The sequence below is a fragment of the Clarias gariepinus genome, chromosome 9, assembly GCF_024256425.1.
Source record: "Clarias gariepinus isolate MV-2021 ecotype Netherlands chromosome 9, CGAR_prim_01v2, whole genome shotgun sequence".
In the NCBI taxonomy this organism is placed as follows: Eukaryota; Metazoa; Chordata; class Actinopteri; order Siluriformes; family Clariidae; genus Clarias; species Clarias gariepinus.
In genome coordinates this window covers 25,465,001-25,486,685 of record NC_071108.1, presented here as the reverse complement: position 1 = coordinate 25,486,685, position 21,685 = coordinate 25,465,001, and the positions used below count along the sequence as shown (strand labels likewise).

Here is a 21,685-nt window from a genome sequence, read left to right as displayed (position 1 = left end):
AATAATGGGAATCATCCTATAATCATCCATTTAGAATGGGCTGGATAAAATAAGCATTTTCTTCTCATCATACAAATGTGGTTCATTCTGACATATTTCATTTCATGTATGGAATGTCAAGAAGAAACGATGTATCAAGATGTTTTTTATCTTATATATACCTAAAGTTATTTCAGAAAAACACTGTAAGTTAAAGGTTGGCATTGCATCACACTGTTGCATAGTTGAAATGATAACATCACAAATCTGAGCTTTTTGTCACCGAAGACTTTGCTGTTTTATTACTAATACAGTGTGGTTTGGTCCCAGGTTTACAGGTTGTGCTGAACTCCATAATTAAAGCCATGGTTCCTCTGCTGCACATTGCTCTGCTCGTGCTCTTCGTTATCATCATCTATGCCATAATTGGTCTGGAGCTCTTCATTGGGAAGATGCATGCCACCTGTTACATGAATGGCACACGTGAGTTTCCGTATGGAATATTATACTCTCCTATTCTGTGATCATTCTTATTCTTACAGTTCTGTGCAAGAATCTTGAGACACTTCACATTTCATATTAAATAAAATTTCAAATTTTATTTGTCACGCGCACAGTCATACACGGTAGGATATACAATGAAATGCTTATACAACCGCACATGACTTCAAAAAAGATGATCAATTATGATAATATTGTAAGAAATAAATTATGGAATAAAATAAGAAATAAAATATAGAAAAACTTTAGCTATAGAAAATAAGAACACAATTTTAAATATATATAAAAAAACACCTTAGCTAAACAAATATAGAAAATGTAGCTGTACAAATATAGAAAATATAGAAAACTTCGGTTGTGGGAATTAAAGTAGAATTTAAAATGAAATGTCTGGGGAGTGCGCAAATATGCATGAATGTGTACATGCAATGTCCATAAATGTGCAAAGTGCAAAAATCAAATAGAAATGCCCAGTGTGTGTGCAAATCTGTGCATGAATGTTAAATTAAATTATGTAAATTAAATGAAAGAAATATTAACTAATGATTTTTGTTCGCAAATAATTGTTTATTACAATCTAAAAAAAAGGTTGTTTATGTAAGAACCTCAGCAGCAACCTCATTTCCCCTCTTGTTTGTTCCAACCACTCAGTGTTTAGCATCACCAGTATACAGTACGAATCACCCGCCTGATCATCTGTCATCATCTACACCTGTTTTTCCTTCATGTCTTACGTTAGATATTTTTAGAATTGAAGACTCATAGCTCACTGTGTGGCTTAACTAACAAAAAACTATTTTCTGAAGCTGGTCAGGTCTGAGGACTGGACTGAGAATGAGAGGCAAAATCTTGTCAAACATGAGAGACAAAAAAGTCTTTCAGCAATGGGGAACTATTCCTCGTGACTACATTTAAATTGCAATAAAGTCTGACTTGCATGCATGCTAATACCAATTTCTGCTAATGCATCATGAATGCATCCAATCTCTGGAATCTCTGCATTAGCAAGAATTCTTCTCCTTCTTCTGCAGGTACACTAGCAGAAGAAGAGCCTACCCCCTGCAATCTGTCAGGTAATGGACGTCCATGCAGTGTTAATGGCAGCGTATGTAGAGATGGCTGGCAAGGGCCCAACAATGGCATCACCAACTTTGACAACTTCCTGTTCGCTATGCTGACTGTGTTCCAGTGCATCACCATGGAAGGCTGGACGGAAGTGCTGTACTGGGTAAATAACTGCAGCTCACTGGAAAACCAGCATACCAGTCATACCTGGGAATAACTTTGGGAAAGTTCCCAGTAGACTTTTGTAGTCATTGTGGGTTAAATTAGTCATATGTGAATGCTCTTTCTTACAAAAATATAAACATAAACACACACACCCACACCTTCAGTATAGTAAATTGGACATATGCTGGACTTTGCCGGTCAGGCCCGTGTTTTGGTTGCCTATACAGGGTTGCCCAAAAGTCGAGATCCACAGGAATAAAATGAAAATTTTAGATATTGGGGATTTTTTCATGACTGCCACTAGCCAGGAAGTGTTGTTCTGACCTGTGAATTTATCCGACCTGCTGCTCATGCAAAGTCAGGGGGATGGGGTATTACACTTGCAGGTAAGCGCTATCCATCCCCTTTTGCCTGTAAGAGCTCACAGAGGTCCATGATCTCATAATCGGCAACTGTTGCTATGATTAATAAGGAAGAGAATATACATTATTTTAGATTATACAACAGTTGGTACTGACCGAGTAATCTGATTGGACAAGAGAAGAGGCAGCCATGAATGGTGATCCTAGAGCACAAAAGCACTCGGATGTTTAACTGTACAGTATGTATCACCCTGCCTCACTGGAGTTCTAACACTAACGCTCTAACGCCAACCATCAGTTGCAGCAGGGATGAAAGTAGATCATTAGGGTCCACAGTCCTGGAAAAGGGAGAGAGTAGCTGCCTGCCAAAACACACATTTCAAACCAGTCACTGAAGCATTTTCAGCAATAAAACACATTTGATAACGTTATGACATCTTAACACATTGTTTCCTAAGTAACTGCTTCTAAGTACTGTAATTCTAAATCCCCTCTGAACTGTCTGTGTCATTCTGTTCACATCCCTCCCCAACCCCTGATCAATGGCACTACTTAGTGTATGGAAGAAGGGATTATAGTATACACTGCACTAGATTTCCATTTGACACGATTTGGCAACCCCAGAAACCGGGAAACTAGCTGATGTTCTAAAGTGGAATAAGTGAAAATATAACATGAATTTCCATTAGTATCTGTCCACCTGAATATCAGCACAACAGCATGACCTTGAGTGTGGCATTGCTTAGATATCTTACTCATCGTCTATAGACTCATCATCTATACCGCTTTATCCTGTATTCAGGGCCGCAGGGGAGCCTATCCCAGGAGACGGGCAGGAACACTCTGGACAGGGTGCCAATCTAGCGCACGGTGCCAATCTAGCGCAGGGCACACACACACATACAGTACACACACTACGGAACACCAATTAGCCTAACCTGCAGGTCTTTGGACTTTGCAAGGAAACTCACCAAGCATGGGGAGAACATGCACACTGAGACGGGAATCGACCCTTGCCGGGAATCGAACCCGAACCCTGGAGCTAACCACTACACCACCGTGCCAGCTTAAATAGCTGTTTGATCAAATTAATTCAGAGTGTGTGTGTCTCAGTATAATATGTATGTTTTACTGCTGTTAAAGTACCAACATCAATATTAATGTCATCAGTAATTAAAGGTATCATATACAGTTGGTTAGTCTCAAGATAAAATGTTTACTTGTAAATAATTCATTGGGTCATTTGTGTGAGTATTATGCTGTATAGCTGCTCCGGCCTGAGCTCTGTGTAAGCGAAGCATACACCGGGAATATTTAACGGTTCCTGGGTATTATTAAAGGTTTTTGATTTTATTGTTATATAGTTTCCTGTAAACTTGACCGGTGCACTTTTGTTCATTATGGAGATCTTTAGTTTTGGTTCCCCTTTTATTTCTTTCAGTACATTCGATTTTTTAGGACATTGTCTTTAATGAGTCTGTAAACTGTATTTATAAATAAGACTTTAATTACATTTAACTTTAATCGAGTCCAATAGAACAAGTTGTATTATAATTGAAAATCTTTATACGTTTCTTTTTTTCTTTTTCGATATTCAGTTTTTTTCTGTTTCTGTTTACTTTTTTTTTTTTTTAACTGAATGTGACTATAGCCTGGTGAATGCTTTTCTTTTATTGGCTCACTATCCTAACACCTACAGAAATGAGTGTGTGTTATGTAAATTGAGGCATGTGCATATGACATGTGTCTACACAGCTGAAGCTGGTTGATGATTAGTGTACACATCACAGCTTGTTTTACCTTCATTTAACTGTTGAATTCATCAAAAAGAGTTTCATTGTTATGCCATTTAATGCGCCACGCCGGTCCACCCGATTCGCTACAATACGCACATGCCGTGATCATATCAGTGTCAACTTCTTGAACCTTAATTACTTACCACTTTAAGTCTGTTATTTTGACATTTCTGTCAGACATTTCTGAACCTCCTACAATGTAATCCCGAATCCCCAGCTGGTACAGGATGGAAGATGGCATGCGGCATGATATCACTATGGACATGTCATTATTTGCAGTGAATAAGCACAACATTCTAACTTTCTAATTGATTGTGATTTTCATATCATGGTGTAACATCATATGAGTACAGACTGTAACTTAAAGTGTCAGTGCGTGCTTTTTTTCTTACATCCTGAGAACATGGAACAAAAGGTACTAAGAAAAAGCTTTAAATCCGCCGACATATCCATCCTCCTGTGATTATTTTTTATCTGCAAAAATAGGCACCAGCGTTACCGTAGACAGCAGCCGTCACTTCCACTGCGCTTGTTCTTCTCTCTTTCTTTTTTCTTTTCTCTTTTCCACCCCCCCTCCTTTGCTGTCTATGCATCTGTTACCATGGCAAATTCTCCAAATGCAAACGAAGCTATGAAAGTGTGTGCAACATAGCCTGTCCAAAGAAAAAGCTACAGCCACTGGAACCTGTAGAGTGGGAGTGAAGGAAAGGAGAAAAGTTTTAACTGGCAATGAGCTCTTTCTCTCACCTTTCTCCTCTGCTTCTTTTTTCCTCCATAGCCCGCAAGTTCTAACCTACAGTTACAGAAAGTTGTGCATGAAAATGTAAATTCTCTAATATGCATAAGCAACATCTAACAGTTATGTTTTTGGCAAAAAAATAAATAAAAAATTGTCAAATATGGTTACTGCATCTCCACCTAAACCAATCATGGGATTTTATACAAACATGTACGGTATCATTTCCATAAAGTTTAGATGTGCACTAGCTGTTAAGGTTTCTTATACTATATACTATACTGTAAGAGTCAGACGTTTTTTGTAATGTGATACCAAATAATGCCACAAGCTACTTCATATTTAGAAGTCACACGTTCCATGGGTGGGCAACATATTTCTTCCTTGGAAGACTCAAATTTTTGGTCTTTGTATTCATCCTAGATTAAATCGAGAGGTCAGTTCTGCTCTAATATTGTAGTTTATAACTAGCACTAAATGGCACTCTTAGGAGAACAAGTGGATTTGCTACAGGAATTATAAAGATTGAACTTTGGAGCAAAAAAGAAAGAAGGGTTACTTCAATATGGCTTTAGTAGCCTCAGCAAGGTTATGTAGAAATAAAATAAAGAGATTAGACTGAAGTCTGCACATTTGTTTTGTTTGACAATCTGTTCGACTGAGAGGTTCTGTTTCTTTTTCACTTTAACACTCAATTTAAATGGTATTTGTGTGTGTGTGTGTATGTTTTTCTGCATGACAGATGAATGATGCCATGGGTCATGAGCTGCCATGGGTCTACTTCGTCAGTCTGGTCATCTTTGGTTCCTTCTTCGTCCTCAATCTTGTGTTGGGTGTTCTTAGTGGGTGAGAGTCCATTAAGTAATCTGAAGCCTTCAGATGTATATACCATAAACGTTTGTTTATATGTGTGTAATAGATATATATACTCATTCATGCATTTATACAGTCAAGCAATCATGTGGTAGCCACGCATCAGGCAGCTGCAGGTTGAGAGCTTCATGAGATTTCATTGACCACTCTACATAAAATGGTTAGAGTATTTCAGTTGAATACTGGGCTAATAACAGGTAACTGTTCTTGCCTGACAGTAGTGGATCCAGATGTGGTGCATTGTTCCTGTAAGCCATCCATCTAAAGAGGTTTCCATAATATTCTTTCTGAGATCTTTTTCTGCTCACCACGGTTGTAAAGAGTGGTTATTTCTGCTACATTAGACTTCTTCTTGTCAGCCTAAACCCATCTGGCTGTCCTCCTCTGCATTTTCTCATCAATCCGAGGTCTCCACCTGCAGAACTGCCACTTGCATGAAAACCACAGCTCTCTATTTGGATCTGCATAATCGTATGCTTTAAGCACCTGATGGCACCTGATTTGCTGATTGAATAATTACATGAATGGATTGTGGAACATAAACTGGCAAATAGGTTTAAATGGTTCATATTCAAAATGTTCCAGTTTATAAATGAAACCAGTAATAAGTACAGTATATTCAGTAATAGTTGTGTGTGTGTGTGTGTGTGTGTGTAAAAACTCAGAGAGTTCTCTAAGGAGCGTGAGAAAGCTAAGGCACGTGGAGATTTCCAGAAGCTGCGAGAGAAGCAGCAGCTGGAGGAGGATCTGAAAGGATACCTGGACTGGATCACTCAGGCCGAGGACATTGACCCGGAGAACGAAGAGGATGGAGACCAAGAGGGAAAACGCAACCGTGAGTCCAACTACACGCACACACACATACTGTACACTCACACAATCTGTAGTACATACAGTACTAACTTTCCCACAACCTCTGACACAATTTGCCAGAATTATTTTATCTTTCCCAAATTATTTTGGTCCTTGTGTACACATGAGGCTTTAAAGCGGAAGGTCTTCGTATCCAGCTTAAGACCATGTCTTAACTTTTATAATAGAACCTGGGCAACTCGTCTGTTGTGATGTGAAATTAAATTTGTTGACAAATATAAAGCCAGAATTAATTACAAGATGCCATGATCAACCTGAAAAGAAAAATAAACACTATATAATATTCTAGAATTTCTTTATAAGATATAAAGTGATCAACCTAGGTTTAGGTTGACCTGATCATCATTCCTGAAAGAAACATGTTGGTCACTCGTGTTTACTGTTTCACATCATGTTAATGTGCGTAATACCAAAGGTAGATCTCAACCACCAATCATAATCCTCCAGTAGCAATGTCAAAGCATTATCTCTCTCTCTTTCTCTCTCTTTCTCTCTGTGTCTCACTTTCTTTCTCTCTCTCTTTACCAGTAGATTTTAATCCTCTTTCTTTCCCGTGGATTACCATCTACCCTGTCATTTACCTCCACCAAGTCTATTCAGTTCATGTTCCATCCTTCCAGTTGTGCTGCTAATTATTCACTCAGAACCTTAAAGGGAATTTTATTGTGGTCCCGCGCAAATCTATTTCTGTTTTAATGTTACTGCTCACTTTATTACGGACTACTATTAGGACATATGGAGGAAAAATTTATTCCAGCCAAGCAGTATGTCTTATGGAGGAGAGAATTGGAGTGACAGGTTGTGAGAAAATAATCCCAGTCCTATTTATGTAAGCAGAGTGTGACGCCGTGGGCAAAAACCCACAAGTGCACTGTCACTGTTTTCGGATCCTTCTACCTCCCTCTTCTAATACTTATCATATTTATTTCATGTTTATACCTACACCTACGCTAAACATATTCAATTCTCATCTTTTCAAAACGCCACACATTTTATTAGGGAATTTACTTTTTTACATCACAGTATGTTTTAAAGAGATTACAGATTACATTAATATATATCAGAATTCCAATGGTCAAAAATGGGGCAGTCGAGCCCCAACTCCAGCCGGTTCCCACTGTTGGGCCCTTGAGCAAGGCTCTTAACCATATCTGCTCTAGAGGGCGCTGTATCATGGCTGACCCAGCGCTCTGACCCCAGTTACGCTGGGATATGCGAAGAAGGAGTTTCCCTGTGCTGTAATGTATATGTGACAAATAAAAGCTTCACTTAACAAAAGTTTATATGCAGAAACATTTCTGTCTCTTGAAACAGTCGATTCAAAAAATTTATGAAAAAAAATCTAATTTATAAGCTATTACAATTAGGAGTCAATAGAAGTGCACTTGTGGTTGTCAACTTTTAGTGTTTAGAAAGTACTTTCTGCCTTGATACCATTGGAAAATGAAAGGAACTGTGCTAAAGCCTAAAAAATGTATTAATATACAACAATTAAATTCCGTCTATCCATCCATCCATTCATCCATCCATTATCTAGACTGGAACTGGAACTCTCAAGGAACTCAAGGAGCACGGTGCCAAATATTGCTGGGCACAAGCTGACACACTCACACAACCAGTCAGAAAATTTGGAAATGCCAATCAGACTACACTGCATGTCCTTAGACGGTGGGAGGAAACTAGAGTACCCAGAGGAAACCTCGCAAGAAAACAAAGAAACAGCCTGGAAAAACAAAGAAACTTAAAAAAAGTAACTCACAAAGTTGATAAATGAAGGAATGTTGGTCCAAAAGTTTCACCTGAGTCTCAGGACAACAACACATATCGATGTACTGTGTATACTTCCTCTAATAACAGAGTCCTACTTTGAGATTTCTAGTTTTGAAATATAATAACTAGTAGTCAGATAAAACAAAATGCCTCTTTGGCCATAGTGGATGTTGTAGGGAATGTTTTGCAGAAAAAGTGTCTGATGCACTTCAGAACACACATGCCATCATGAGGAAGGAAGTTTAACAAGAAATGCTGAACTACCATCCAAAAACATCAGTCAGAAAGTTAAACCCTTAAACAACTGAGCCTTTCAGGAAGACACTTATCAAATCATATTTCTAAAATTGTAAACAGGCGTTATTGAAGAGGTCATCACGAAGCCCTGACTTGAATCCGTGGACTGAACTGAAAAAGCATGTCTGAGCGAGGAGACCAACAAACTTGATCAGAGCTAAACCAGTTCTGCCAGGAGGAATAGGCAAAAATACCAGCAAAAAAATTGTGAAATGCTTGCGAAAGGCTAATCCTGGCATTTGATTCAAGCTTTAGCTATTAAAAGCGAGCCCCCACTTCCACTATACCTCCCACCACCAGGTATAGAAAATAATAGCTGCAATAAATACGACAGTTTTTTTTTTTCTTGGGCTTTTTTCTTGTCACCACATGGGACCACTGGTTTCTCAAGATCTGGACCAATTTTTTACCCAGATGTACAAAATGTTCTAACTGGACTTGGGACGGGAACTGCATGCAGTATCGGGTGTATTGTTAGGGGTCTTGCCCAGCAGTGCAACCTGGCAGTGGTGGCACTCGAACCTCTTTCCAAAGCAGACTTGAAGTATTTTTAGGAAATAACCTCATATGGAAGTAAAGTAGATACTGTCATAAAGGTCTTAAGACATAAAATGCATAGTAACATGAAAAGTGTCAAGTGTAATTGTCCTTAGCCTAGGTGTATGTAAATTATGTGCAGCTGCTGAAATATAGACAAAACATAGGTCATTAGGCTGATGAATTCCTTAAAAATATGACACATCCTTTGCCGAAAACACAAACTGCTTCTATCTTATGGACAAAGTTGCAAAATACACCCGTTTTGTGACATTTTTGCTTATCTGGTTCAGTTTATGGGCAGTCGATGCATTACCACCACCTGCTGGACTGGAGTGTCAATCAGAGAATCGGCAGGAAGAGATTATTTCTGTGTACGAAAGGAATGAAAAACATTTCAAGCATTACAATGTTTATTAGATACTTTAAGTAGTTTTTATCAGTTTAAAACATGTAAAAATCAAGTTAAATAAACAGTCCTTCTATAATCCACAGTTTTACCGATTATACCTGACATAAATAACAAATACTACATGGTTAAGAAATAATTGTTAGACTGAAAATGTCACTGATAACAGAAACTGGTTATTATAAATCAACCGGTAAATCAGTTCGACTGTCACTGTTACAGGTATTCATATCAGACATCTAATCTATCAGTGTTCCTGACTTGGGTTGCACATTTATCAGTGGAAAAAATACTTTCCACACGTTAAGACTTACATGTGTGTGTGTGTGAGTGTGTATGCGTGCATGTTTGCATTGTCGGAGAGTTGCAGCTATTGGCCATGTGATTGCAAATGCACAACCTTTGCTCTGTCCCTATGCTATAGTTTATGCTTTACAGTAATCAATGTTATCATTTGGCTCAAGAGCATGCTAGTATTAAAATGTAGTTGCTGCTATTTAAAGAGGCCTGTTGTCTATCACTTTCCTTTCTTCTTTCTCATTAGCCTCACCCTGTATAAATACCCAGTGTTGCTTTATTTAGAGCTCTTTTCCTGAAAAGTTCCTCCTCCTATGCATTTCTCTTTCTGCTGTTAAAGTGCTTGGTGTGTTTAACCAGTAGATGCTGATAGCGGCATTTCTTTCCGCTCTTCTGTCTCTGTGTCTCCCCCCACTGCCTGCATGCATGAACTGCGTGTAAACTGAAAAGGGGTGACGATGGCCGATCTCACCCAGGAGAAGAAGGCAGGGAAGTCGGGCTGGTTCAGTCAGTCCACAGAGACTCAGGGTAAATCCTGCCAACTGAGTTTGTTTGTGTGTGCATGTGACACAGAGAAACAGAGGTGGGTTCAAAAAAAAAAAAGAAAAAAAAAAAGAAGAAAAAAAAACATGGAAATGGAAAAAAAAAAAAAACATGGAAATTTTAAGTGTTATTACTCAGCATGGTCGGAACGGATAGTTTGTGCCATCTAGACCATATGCTACTCTCTGGCAGATTGCTGTTTGGTCGTAATTCCAGTACTGGCTACATTTTCCTTTTAGTTTTGGCAAAATACGGCTAGGCTATTTATCTTAGCTTTATTATAGGGCCCACATTATATAGGGTGTAATCACTGTTTGTATGAGTATTTATTACTATAACTCATTTGGATGGAAATGCTTGTTCTATGTTCTTTTTTTTTTTTTTTTTTGCAATACCCATATTGTAGTGATTTTGTGTGTGCATGTGTGTGTCTTTTCTACAGCGAGTATGCCAACCAGTGAGACTGAGTCTGTTAACACTGACAGTCCAAATGGAGAGGACGACAAGATCTGCTGTTGTGGACCAGTCTGGTGAGAATCAATCACCTTTTCAACACGGTTTAGACCACGGCCTCATGGCCACTTCATTGTGTCTTTCTTTGCCTCTTTTTTTAAAAACACTTATATAAAACGTACATACTTTCTACCTGTTTCACTTTAAAAATAAAAATTGAGTGTACTACTATAACTACGTAGGTATTGTATTTTGTAATGTGAGACTATTTTAATAATATTAACACACTGCTCCTAAAAGGCAGTATTGATAGAAAGATAATAAATACACAATACTAATCATATCAGTTGTCTAACTGAAGTTTGTGATAACATTTATTATTATTATTATTATTATTATTATTATTATTATTATATTTCATTTATTTTTTACTTTTTTTTATGAAGCCTGTGTTCAATAATTATTTAACTTCTGTCTATTAATCTTTGTAATTATTTCTTGTAAGCACTTTTATAAACTCTCAAAGTGCTTTGTAAGATTCCAATACAGAGCTATAAATAGTTGATTATTTCTAAACATTATAATCAAATTTGTCAAATTGTTACATTATACTGTGCAGAGCATAATGCTTATAATTAATAACAGCATGACTGATTATAGAACAAGCAAATTGAACAAATTTAACTTATACTGTGCCATACACAGACGCATGGCAAAATGGAACATACATTTAGTTTTTGGGGAAAGAAAAGAGTTAAAGTTGTACTAAATATTAAATACTTATATATATATATATATATATATATAATACTTATATGATACTCATATGAGTTTCAGCTGAACCTTGAAATGCATTGTTGCATGGAACAGAGTTCTGGGTACAAGTACAGTACCTGTGTTATAGCTGCCAAACTTAACAATCGGTGTGCAGAGCGAGAAAATTTATAACGACTTAAACCAGTTGTAATGTACTTATATGCACCTTAATTTTGATTTAGGACAGATAAGGAAAAAAAAAATTATCCCTGTAAGGATATTGTTGTAATTAATCGGGTCCTAACCTCTTTTATTGCCTTGTTTTGTTAATCAGAAATGCGGTTTGGGAAAGCCTCACAGTGGGTGATAAATACCTTGTAATGTCAGTTATAACGCCTTGTAATTTTATTTCAGTTGGAAAAGTAACAGACATTAATAATGGAACAAATGAGTGTTACATTTGCATTTGATAGCTGTTCACTCAAACCCACAGCATGAGGGGCAAAGCGTATCTACGCGTTAGACTGAAAAACAAAACAAAACGAAAGAAATAAACCCCCATCACAACATATAGCCAAGTTAAAACTCTCTTGAGGAGGTAGGCATGCCTTTACCAAAGTTTTGTTCTAAAATATTAAGAAATGACAAAGACACACATCACATGCCGTTATAATGTATGAATACTGATGCTTACATTTGAACACGAGAAAAAAGCGTTAGCTATAGCATATTATTAGAGCATTAAGATGCCTTACAGTCAGATTTTATTAGGAATTTTTTTTGTTACACTTGAATATGGGCTTCATTTTCCTAATGTTATTGCCTTTATTAAAATAAGGATCTGAGCAAATTATAAATGTTCGGTTTGCGGTGTGAGCTAGTGTCCTTTAATAACTGTGCATTTTAAAGTGTTTTATAATAACTGCATTATTATGTCACTCTTTCAGTCAAAAAATTACTAAGTCAAAGTTCAGGTCAGTAAACAAGTAAGTGTTTTGTATGCTGTGTTCAACCTCAGCCTTGCATGTCTCATCTTGCATTCGCATTTTTCTGCATGCCAGTGTTTGTGTAGGTTCACTCCTCATGTTCTTTAAAGCTACAGTACAGTATATGACATACTGTATAATCAATTTTTTCGGCTTGAGATCACCATCATTCACCATAACTGTGCCCATACACACACAAACATACAGCCTCAGTCCACACTCATTCTGTACCTGTTGTGAAATGTGGCATGGCTTTTATACATAGTGTAAAAAACAGAAAGTGTTTTTCTGACGCCCATGTCCTTCTCTAGCCGTAGCTGGCGACGCTGGAACAGATTCTGTCGTAGAAAGTGCAGAGCAGCGGTGAAGTCCACCACGTTCTACTGGCTGGTCATTGTCCTGGTGTTCCTTAACACTCTCACCATATCGTCTGAACACTACGACCAGCCTGTCTGGCTCACTAAAGTACAAGGTATACAAATGCACACCAGCAACAAAATCCGTTGTCCTGTATGAACTATACAGTACCTTATTCGATTGATTTTCCTTTGGGCTAATACTTCGAAAAGCCATTCTTACAGTATGTAATGGGAAAGTATGAAATGAACAAAATAATGTATATTTTTTAAACGTCCACCAATAAACCCATCAAATATGTCTATCTTGAGATATTATGTATCAAAAATGATATTGCCAATTAAATTTACAGTGATTATACAGTACTGTGCAAACGTTTTGATCCACCCTATTACTTTATATTGTGTTGTCAAAGAGTCAGACTTTCTTATATTTTTATGTGTAATCTTAAAGAATAGTTTTTCAGGCTTCCTGAAGGACTTTTTTAGCTCTTGTTTTTTGGCCCTCATTTGCAGTCTCTGTACCTGACCTGTTTGTTAAGCCACACAGTGACCTCTGAATCCAGCACGAAAAAAAAAACAGCTAACTTAAGGCACAATCCAGTGAGAAACAGGTGCAGATGATGACAGATGATCAGGCCGGTGATTAGTACACTGGTGATGCTGAATGCTGAGTGGTTGGAACAGACGAGAGGGGAAATGAGGCTGCTGCTGAGGTTGTTACGTAAACAAACGATGCATTTTTCAATTGTACTTTAAGAATAGTTTGGCTTTGCTGTTAACATAAAAAAAGAGTTACAGCTTATTTTATTAGTTCCTATTTTTTAGTTAGAAATCCTTTGAAGTAGTGGAGACAGTGAACAGCTAAAAGATACAGATGCAGGTGCTGAGTTGTTGCAGCAATTATAAATCGATCTTGGTGATTATGCTTGACGATGTGAAGAACATATTTTTTTATAAAGAGGGCTTTCAAGAGGATTTTCTCTTTAAGGTTCCATAACAACTACTTTCATTTTAAACAAATAAAATATGAACTAGAAGTCATCTAATCCAGTTAATTGTTTGTGCAGATGTAGCCAACAAGGTGCTGTTGGCCATGTTCACCTGTGAGATGCTGATTAAGATGTACAGCCTGGGCCTGCAGGCATATTTCGTGTCTCTGTTTAACCGCTTCGACTGTTTCGTGGTGTGCGGCGGCATTGTGGAGACCATCCTCGTCGAGCTGGAGATCATGCCGCCTCTCGGCATCTCCGTGTTCCGTTGCGTCCGACTGCTGCGCATCTTTAAAGTCACCCGGTGAGTGCCGAGCAGAGCTTCATCAGGACCTCTTACTACAGCCTCTGTAAATTACACATATTTTTTTTGTTTTGAATGTTTTGAACATATTTTAAATGTAATTTGTTTTCAGGATACAATTTTAAATGTAATTAATATGTAATTTAAAATTAATGTCAATGCAGTTAAAATTGAAATCAATAGAAATATTAGTATTTTAATTATTTAGATAAATATAAAAAGAATCTTAATAAAAAATCTATGTAAAATAATTTAATTGAAAAAGATTGCATTTTTTTAATACAATAAAAATATTCAGTTCCTTTAGTTTTATTATCCATTTATTATTATTATTATTATTATTATTATTATAAAAAAATACATTATTAATATCATTATCATTAGTTGTAGTAGTAATAATAATAAGAATATTTATTTATTTATTTATTAAGCTTATATATAAGGGTCTGCAGCTGGAGTGGTGGAGGCCCATCAATTTCCAACGTTTTGATTAAACTGAAGTATTTTCTCACAAAATATACCAAATTCAAATATCAATAATTTGTACATCAACTCAATCAACTGTAAAAACTATGTGTTCCTTAATATTCTATCTTGATTAACATACTTTTAATGTTTATTCTGTTGCATTTTTTAATCTATCTTATAAAATTCCAATGTACCCTTGTTCTTCTTCAGTCACTGGGCGTCTCTGAGTAACTTGGTTGCCTCTCTGCTGAACTCCATGAAGTCCATTGCATCCTTGTTACTGCTGCTCTTCCTCTTCATCATCATCTTCAGCTTGCTGGGCATGCAGCTCTTTGGTGGCAAATTCAACTTTGATGAAACAGTCACCAAAAGGAGCACATTCGACAACTTCCCTCAGGCTTTGCTCACTGTCTTTCAGGTGCGTATTAGATTGTGTGTGTATATGTGTGTGTGTGTGTGTGTGTGTGTGTGTGTGTGTGATTGTGTGTGGCCATGTTCTATACTAAAAGCGTCATGATTCCAGCGCCTGATGGGACTTTGAATTTGAATAATTTCTTTCCGTTCATATATTACTACAATACATTCCTCAAAAAACAACCGTTTTAATCTAAGATTCAGTTTCTATAACAGCGATGTTGTGAACTTTTTAACTTTTTACTTGCTTTTTGCTTTCTATCTGGTCTTTGGGTATTTTTTTGATGTGAGTCATGTAGCTCCTGTAGTTAAAGCAAGGTTTTGGAAAGCCTAAGACAAACATGGCAAATTATTATAGTCATGTAACAAACTGAATGATGATGAATACGGTTTCAGACAGACAGGCTGGGCAGAGGGATTAGGACTGGCAGTGGAATGTCTGACAGTTGTACCCTTGTGGCAAAAAAAACAAAAGAGAAAAACGAAAGGAAAATATTTCCTTTTGTTTGCTGAGGTAAATCGTTACGTCAGTGGAAGATCCTCACCAGGGTACTAACTCAAATCTGTGTGTGTGTTCTCAGATCCTGACTGGCGAGGACTGGAACACAGTGATGTATGATGGGATCATGGCATATGGAGGCCCTTCCTCTTCAGGCATGATGGTGTGCATCTACTTCATCATTCTTTTCATCTGCGGAAACTGTATCCTTCGGATAATGTTAAAACATGAGGAAGAATTCCGTCTTTTAGCCGGAATGTGCAATGTCGGTTAGTTTTCACTAACAATATGGTTCTGAAGTGTTTTATTCATCTTATCACACAGTTTCACAACAATTATAAAACTATTAATTAAAAAATAAAAAATATTTTTCGTTCATGTACATATATGTGGAGAAAAATAGATTATAGCAGCTATAACCAGTTGTTCACTTAATCCTTTAAAAAAAAAAAAGATACAGTAAAGAACATCATGTTTTGTTACAGAGAAACTACAGAGCTATGTGTTGGAAAACTTACCAATTACACATGATTTTTAAAGCATTCAGGCGAGCAAGTTTAGTTTGATTTATCTAGCGCCTTTAACTATGGTCAGTGTTGCGATATGATCATTCTGGGACTGATGAGCAAGCCAAGGGAAAGGGTGGTCTTTACCACCCAAGGGGTGTTTGTTAATACTCGAGCTGATATGTCCCTCATACAATGCATTGGTTATACCTCAAATTCTTTTTATGTTCCTATTTCTCCAAATGTAAAATTTCAGTGTTTATGTAACTGATTAATATTTTTGGCTTAGTGTGCCACGTTTCTGCTGTCGGGCCCCTGTGCAGGGCCCTTAAACCTGTCTGTTCCAAGGCGTTGTATAATGGCTGACCCTACTAACAAAAAAACTGGGATATGTTAAGAATAAAGAATTTCACTGTGCAGTAATGTACAGTATATGTGATGAATAAAGGCCTTACTTAACTTATAACTTCACCTCACCAGAGAACAGCAGGGCTGAGCAACAAGCTGGTGGAGGGGGGGCTTCTTATTCTAAAGTCGTAGTAGTGGGAAAAATTAAACAACAATGGAACAACAAACAGGGAACGCTTACTGTAAAGTGAATTTTACATAATAGGTGCCCTTTAAACAGTGCTTTCGAATAACCAATATAAACCGTTTTTTTCTTATGTTATACGCGTAGGTGTCATACTTTTATTTAAATGTCTATGACTTTTAACACCAAATACACAGTTCTTGTTGAATCTACAGTTTATTTTCTGTATACAGCATGTTTTATATTCATTGGAATAAACTAAGTAAGTTTTCATGTGACGTGTTTAGGATAATTATCATATCTTAGACATAGAAATCAGAATCTGTTTATCAACGTCTTATCAAAGCTGATTTGGGATTTGGCTTAGTATCTTGCACTTATGATTCTTGACTATTCGGATAAGACATCCTGCTGAATGTATTCTTAGCCATTGCTGTGGACAACCTGGCTGATGCAGAGAGCCTGAACTCAGCACAGAAAGAGCAAGAGGAGGAGAACAAGAGGAAGAGGAGAGCCAGGTAATTGGCTTGTCAAAGTAAATTTCGGGTTTAAATGTTTTTTCAGTGAGTATTATCCAATTGAATACAAATAGAATAATATAATAAAACTCCACATCAAAACTAAAAGTCATTTTAATATCGAATATCAATGTTTATGACTGTCTTTCAGCATAACACTGAAAAGTATTAAGTCCTTTGAGAATTTTCATGTTAATATAAATATCATGTCAGTTTTGTGACAATAAAGTTTAAAGATGCTAAATGTTGACATTTCTCTGTATGTAACTACAGTATATAATACTGATTCAAACCCTAAACCTTAATCTATGAGGGTGAGTTTAAAATGATCTGCACTCCGGTTATATTAAAACTTTTCTTGGCCACATTGTCTTATCAATGCTGTCCATTTAAAGTCATCAGTTACAGTGAGAGGCTTATTAAAAAACAGGAGCCTAAACTTTACTGCTATCTAAGGACGCTGTGATCTTACACGACAATGCACATCTGCACACATCTGCACACTTCTGCCCACACTGTCGACACTCTGTAAATACTTTGTCTTGAGGTGTTAAAGCATCCTCCCTATAGTCCTAATCTTATTCCATCTCACTTTCACCTGATTGGTCCCCTGAGAGCAGCCTTACCAGGACAAAGATTCACTTCTGATGAAGAAATGAAGACAGCGATGCATTCAGGGAATGAGGGAATACAGATGCTTGTTGACAGATGGACAAATTGTATTAAAAAGCAAGGAGATTATATCAAAAATTATATATTAAAATGTATTAAAATAAAAGAAATTCTACAGCCATTATTGGAAAATATTGTGTTGAAATTCTTGTAGATGGTACTCATATACTGTGTATTCTCTGTATGATTTTTGTAATAATCTGATGTGTCTTTTAAAAGAAGAGGTAGCGTGGACAGGAAAGAGGAAGATAAAGAAGGTGAAGATGAAGAAACTAAGGTAGTAATTTTTAAGATATTTTATATGTTTGTAATTTTTAAATAATGTGGCTGTCTATAAATTCATAATATGTGTTAATCCTTTCACAGGGTGCATTAGAGGAGGACACAGGGGATGAGGAACGAGAGGCAGCTAATTCCACAGGTGCACTTTTATTCAGGCTACACTGTAAAGATGGTTTGATATACTTTAAGACACACACCCTGATTTAGTGTATGTATGCATATTCAGATGCGGATGATGAACTAGATGTTCCATCAGAACGGCGGCCTCAGAGGCTGTCGGATTTTAGTCTCAAGGAGAAGGTTACGCCCATTCCGGAGGGCAGCGCTTTCTTCATCTTCAGCCACACAAATCCGTGAGTTTAACGCAAAAACATGCATGAAGGCTTAAGATTGTTTTTGCTATAAAACGACGGCTTTAAAATGATCAGCATTCTTACAGTAAATATTTTACAGTTTATATTCGGAATCTTTTGTGCCTCAATCCCCATCCAGCTCAATTTCAAATATATGAAGCATATATAATTTGTAAGATGAATGTCAGTATTTTTGGACGTTACTGTGCATTAGCCGAGATTCATTTGAACATTTCCATAGTTTCCGTGTGGCCTGCTATCGTCTGATCAACCACCAGATCTTCACCAACATAACCCTTGTCTTCATCATGCTCAGCTCCTTCTCGCTGGCAGCCGAGGACCCCATTCGGAACTCGTCAGCACGGAACATCGTAAGATCTTACCTTAAGTATCTTCAGAAAGCTTTTACTAGAGTAAAACAAGTAGACAGATCATAACATCTATGTTTATTCTAGTTACTTTCACTTACTTTATTCGAACTTTATTTCTATTCATGATTATTCTAACACCATAAAATCGTATCAAAGCTTCATCTGAAAACACATGGCTTATTAACTTTCTTCATACAGTTGCCTATGTGAAGAAATAAACTGAAACAGGACTAAATCCATAGATCAGTCAATTAATTAAATGAGGATTATGAACTGTCCTTTAAGGGAATGGCTTATTGTAAAATCAATTTTACAAAATCTTCCACTTACCCTAAATTCAGTTAATCAGGATTCTGTATAGTTTTGTACTGGAGCTGGCTTATACGTATACAGTATTATTACTATTTACGTTATGCAATATTGTTTTTAAATAAGTGATTTTGTAAAGTAGCATACTGTAGAAATTAATTTGAACTATTCTGGCGGTGGAGAGGGTGGTTTCTGACTCACATTCCTTATTCACCTATGACTTAGCCATGCATTAACGACAAAATAGTGCAAAATAGTAATAAAGATTATAATGTAATCACCTACGACTTCGTTAAGAACCAGGCGAAACTCATACTGACCCATCATGAACTGTCTACGAACGTTTTACCTACAAACTACTTATGACACCATATGATTTACTACGAATGTCAGTGCAATGTAATGCAAGGATGTTTTTTTTTTATTTATTTTTTATATAGCTGCCAAGTGCGTTTAGCAATTTCGAGCATAGTCCAAAAAATTGAGGGCTCTGACTCTTGTTTCCTATGATTTAAAAATCATAGCTGTTCAGGATCATATTTGGTGATGTGGGTAGACAGCTTTATTCACTTCTAGGCCAACTGAACTATTACAGGAAACTGAAATATATTTTACGTTAAACCACTGGTAAGGGTTCTCTTTTTTTTTTTTTTGCACACGGCTCCCTTAAACCGTTAAATATATTTCACAAACCCAGTCTAAACCTAATCCAACTATTTAAAAAAAAATTATTCAATCTTATGTCTACAATAATATTTTGTACTTTAAACAACCTAATTATGTATATAATCTTTATTAATGGTAGGTTGTGAGGTCAGTGCATAGGCATATTCCAGTGCCTTGCATTAGTATAATCTGTTTATCTTTGAACATTAGGTAAGGCGGACATTAGACCCAAGTGACCAAGGGTAACTCTGAATAAGCTGGAAAGAAAGCTTAGATGGGTTGTTACTCTTGAAAATGTGACAAAAGATAAATGGAAATGCTTATGCATGGCACTATATTTTATTACCTGCTACTTTAGCTTTATAGTTCCAGTTAGATATCCAGAGTCTTTGGTGTTGAACTTCATTGGGGTGAGGAGAAAGTTCTGTAAATTAGACTTACGCCAGCACTCCTTGTTGTTGTCTGTGCTTAACTGTCATGTTGCCCTTTTACAGATTCTTGGTTATTTTGACTATGCCTTCACAGCTATCTTTACCGTAGAGATCCTATTGAAGGTAAATGCTTCTCCATGCCTTAAAGTCTTCTACTATCTAAGCATTGTTAATGTTATGACTCTTGCCTCCACAGGTCCTAGGCTATGCCGATTATGTCTTCACTAGTATATTTACCTTTGAGATCGTATTAAAGGTAAACTCGTTTCTCTGGCATGGTCGGCCTTGCTGCATCACCGTCTTGTGTCAAGTCGTCTCACAGAGACCATTGCACTGTCACGTGTTTGTTAACTCTGCTCCTCTTCGAAAGTAAACGGATATTCTTTGATTTATTTCAGCATATGAAACATTATTCGTTGCAGTCATTTTTTTTTTTTAGATCTGTAATTCACTAGCATTATAGTGGCTTATTATAGGGTAGTCAGTATATTTTGGAGATCAAGTCTTTAAGCTACAGTAACACCATCGCTTATCACCAGAGTGACCCTCTATTATTTTTTACAGAACTGGCAACAGAATATGTTGTAGGTCTAAAACATTAGCTTTGTGAGATGTTTACTTTAGTGCAAGAGGCTGCATGGTATTCATACCCATAAACATCATAATATTCATGCACGTCAAGAAACATTGCATCTGCACTTCTGTAGCTGTTTTTATTTGAGTAATGTGAATTAAATGTTTTAATAAAATGCTCTTCCGGAACCAGATGTAGGTTTTTTCGCATCATGCTCCCCCACTAGTGTGTTTCCAGATTGAATTGCCTGATTATACTAAATGAATGTTTTTTTATCTTGTTTTTTATTTGTTTTAATGATCCCAATCCCCTTTAAAAAAAATAATTAAACTAAAATGAATAAGTGCATGTTTAAGCTCAATGTAGATATTTGAGACAGTATTTAAATACAGTCTGGTTTAGTGTTTGTTTGGTTGACGTGTGTATGGTGTTGCCTGCAGAGTCTAGTGGAGGGTAGTAGAATGTTGCGCACATCAGATTAAAATCGCTCTTTGTCTGACTGAGAAGCAGTGATATATTGTCTAATTGTTTTTGTTCTGAGGGATTCAAATTCACATCATGCCTCCCAAGGCACACTGTGTCATAAAAGTAGAAAGAGACTATAAATGACTGTTTTGATTGCCTAGTCTCTTTTATTCTGTTTTGTTTTTAATCATTTTCATGCTAATACTTTCATTCAAATGTCATTAAACTCCTTGTCCCACCTACCAATCAACATGCATTACCACAAATAGATTTTATGTACCCAAATGTATTAGTCATTTTATTATACCTAAATATAAATTATACCAGTGATGTATTTAATTGTATTTTTGCAAGTCAGAAATCTTTACAGAAATTGTCCATAATGGAAAATCACCTAATCTCTGTCTACCCCATATGCAATATGTTGATATTTACTACAAACAGGAATTATGCCATATTTTCCCATACTCGGAAAAAGACCAGAGCATTGTTTGGTCGTACCCTGTGTTTATACTTGCAGCAGGTTTTCATCTTGCATTGCTTGCCATGCTGTAAGCTGATCACTAATGGGAGTT

The 21,685-nt window shown here is 36.7% G+C and overlaps 1 protein-coding gene across 2 annotated transcripts in view; it reads left to right on the top strand.

Moving 5' to 3' along the window:
- cacna1db (calcium channel, voltage-dependent, L type, alpha 1D subunit, b) overlaps positions 1 to 21,685 on the top strand; it is a 135,059-nt gene that overhangs the window by 72,430 nt on the left and 40,944 nt on the right. For both annotated transcript variants that reach the window (XM_053503895.1, XM_053503894.1), the window contains exons 6-21: positions 310 to 462; positions 1,512 to 1,708; positions 5,347 to 5,450; positions 6,143 to 6,312; positions 10,646 to 10,733; positions 12,360 to 12,386; positions 12,710 to 12,870; positions 13,825 to 14,050; positions 14,729 to 14,936; positions 15,514 to 15,634; positions 16,873 to 16,987; positions 17,879 to 17,936; positions 18,026 to 18,080; positions 18,168 to 18,294; positions 18,536 to 18,665; positions 20,135 to 20,194. In XM_053503895.1, the coding sequence (XP_053359870.1) occupies positions 310 to 462; positions 1,512 to 1,708; positions 5,347 to 5,450; positions 6,143 to 6,312; positions 10,646 to 10,733; positions 12,360 to 12,386; positions 12,710 to 12,870; positions 13,825 to 14,050; positions 14,729 to 14,936; positions 15,514 to 15,634; positions 16,873 to 16,987; positions 17,879 to 17,936; positions 18,026 to 18,080; positions 18,168 to 18,294; positions 18,536 to 18,665; positions 20,135 to 20,194 (2,000 nt within the window). The remainder of the gene's footprint in view (positions 1 to 309; positions 463 to 1,511; positions 1,709 to 5,346; positions 5,451 to 6,142; positions 6,313 to 10,645; positions 10,734 to 12,359; positions 12,387 to 12,709; positions 12,871 to 13,824; positions 14,051 to 14,728; positions 14,937 to 15,513; positions 15,635 to 16,872; positions 16,988 to 17,878; positions 17,937 to 18,025; positions 18,081 to 18,167; positions 18,295 to 18,535; positions 18,666 to 20,134; positions 20,195 to 21,685) is intronic.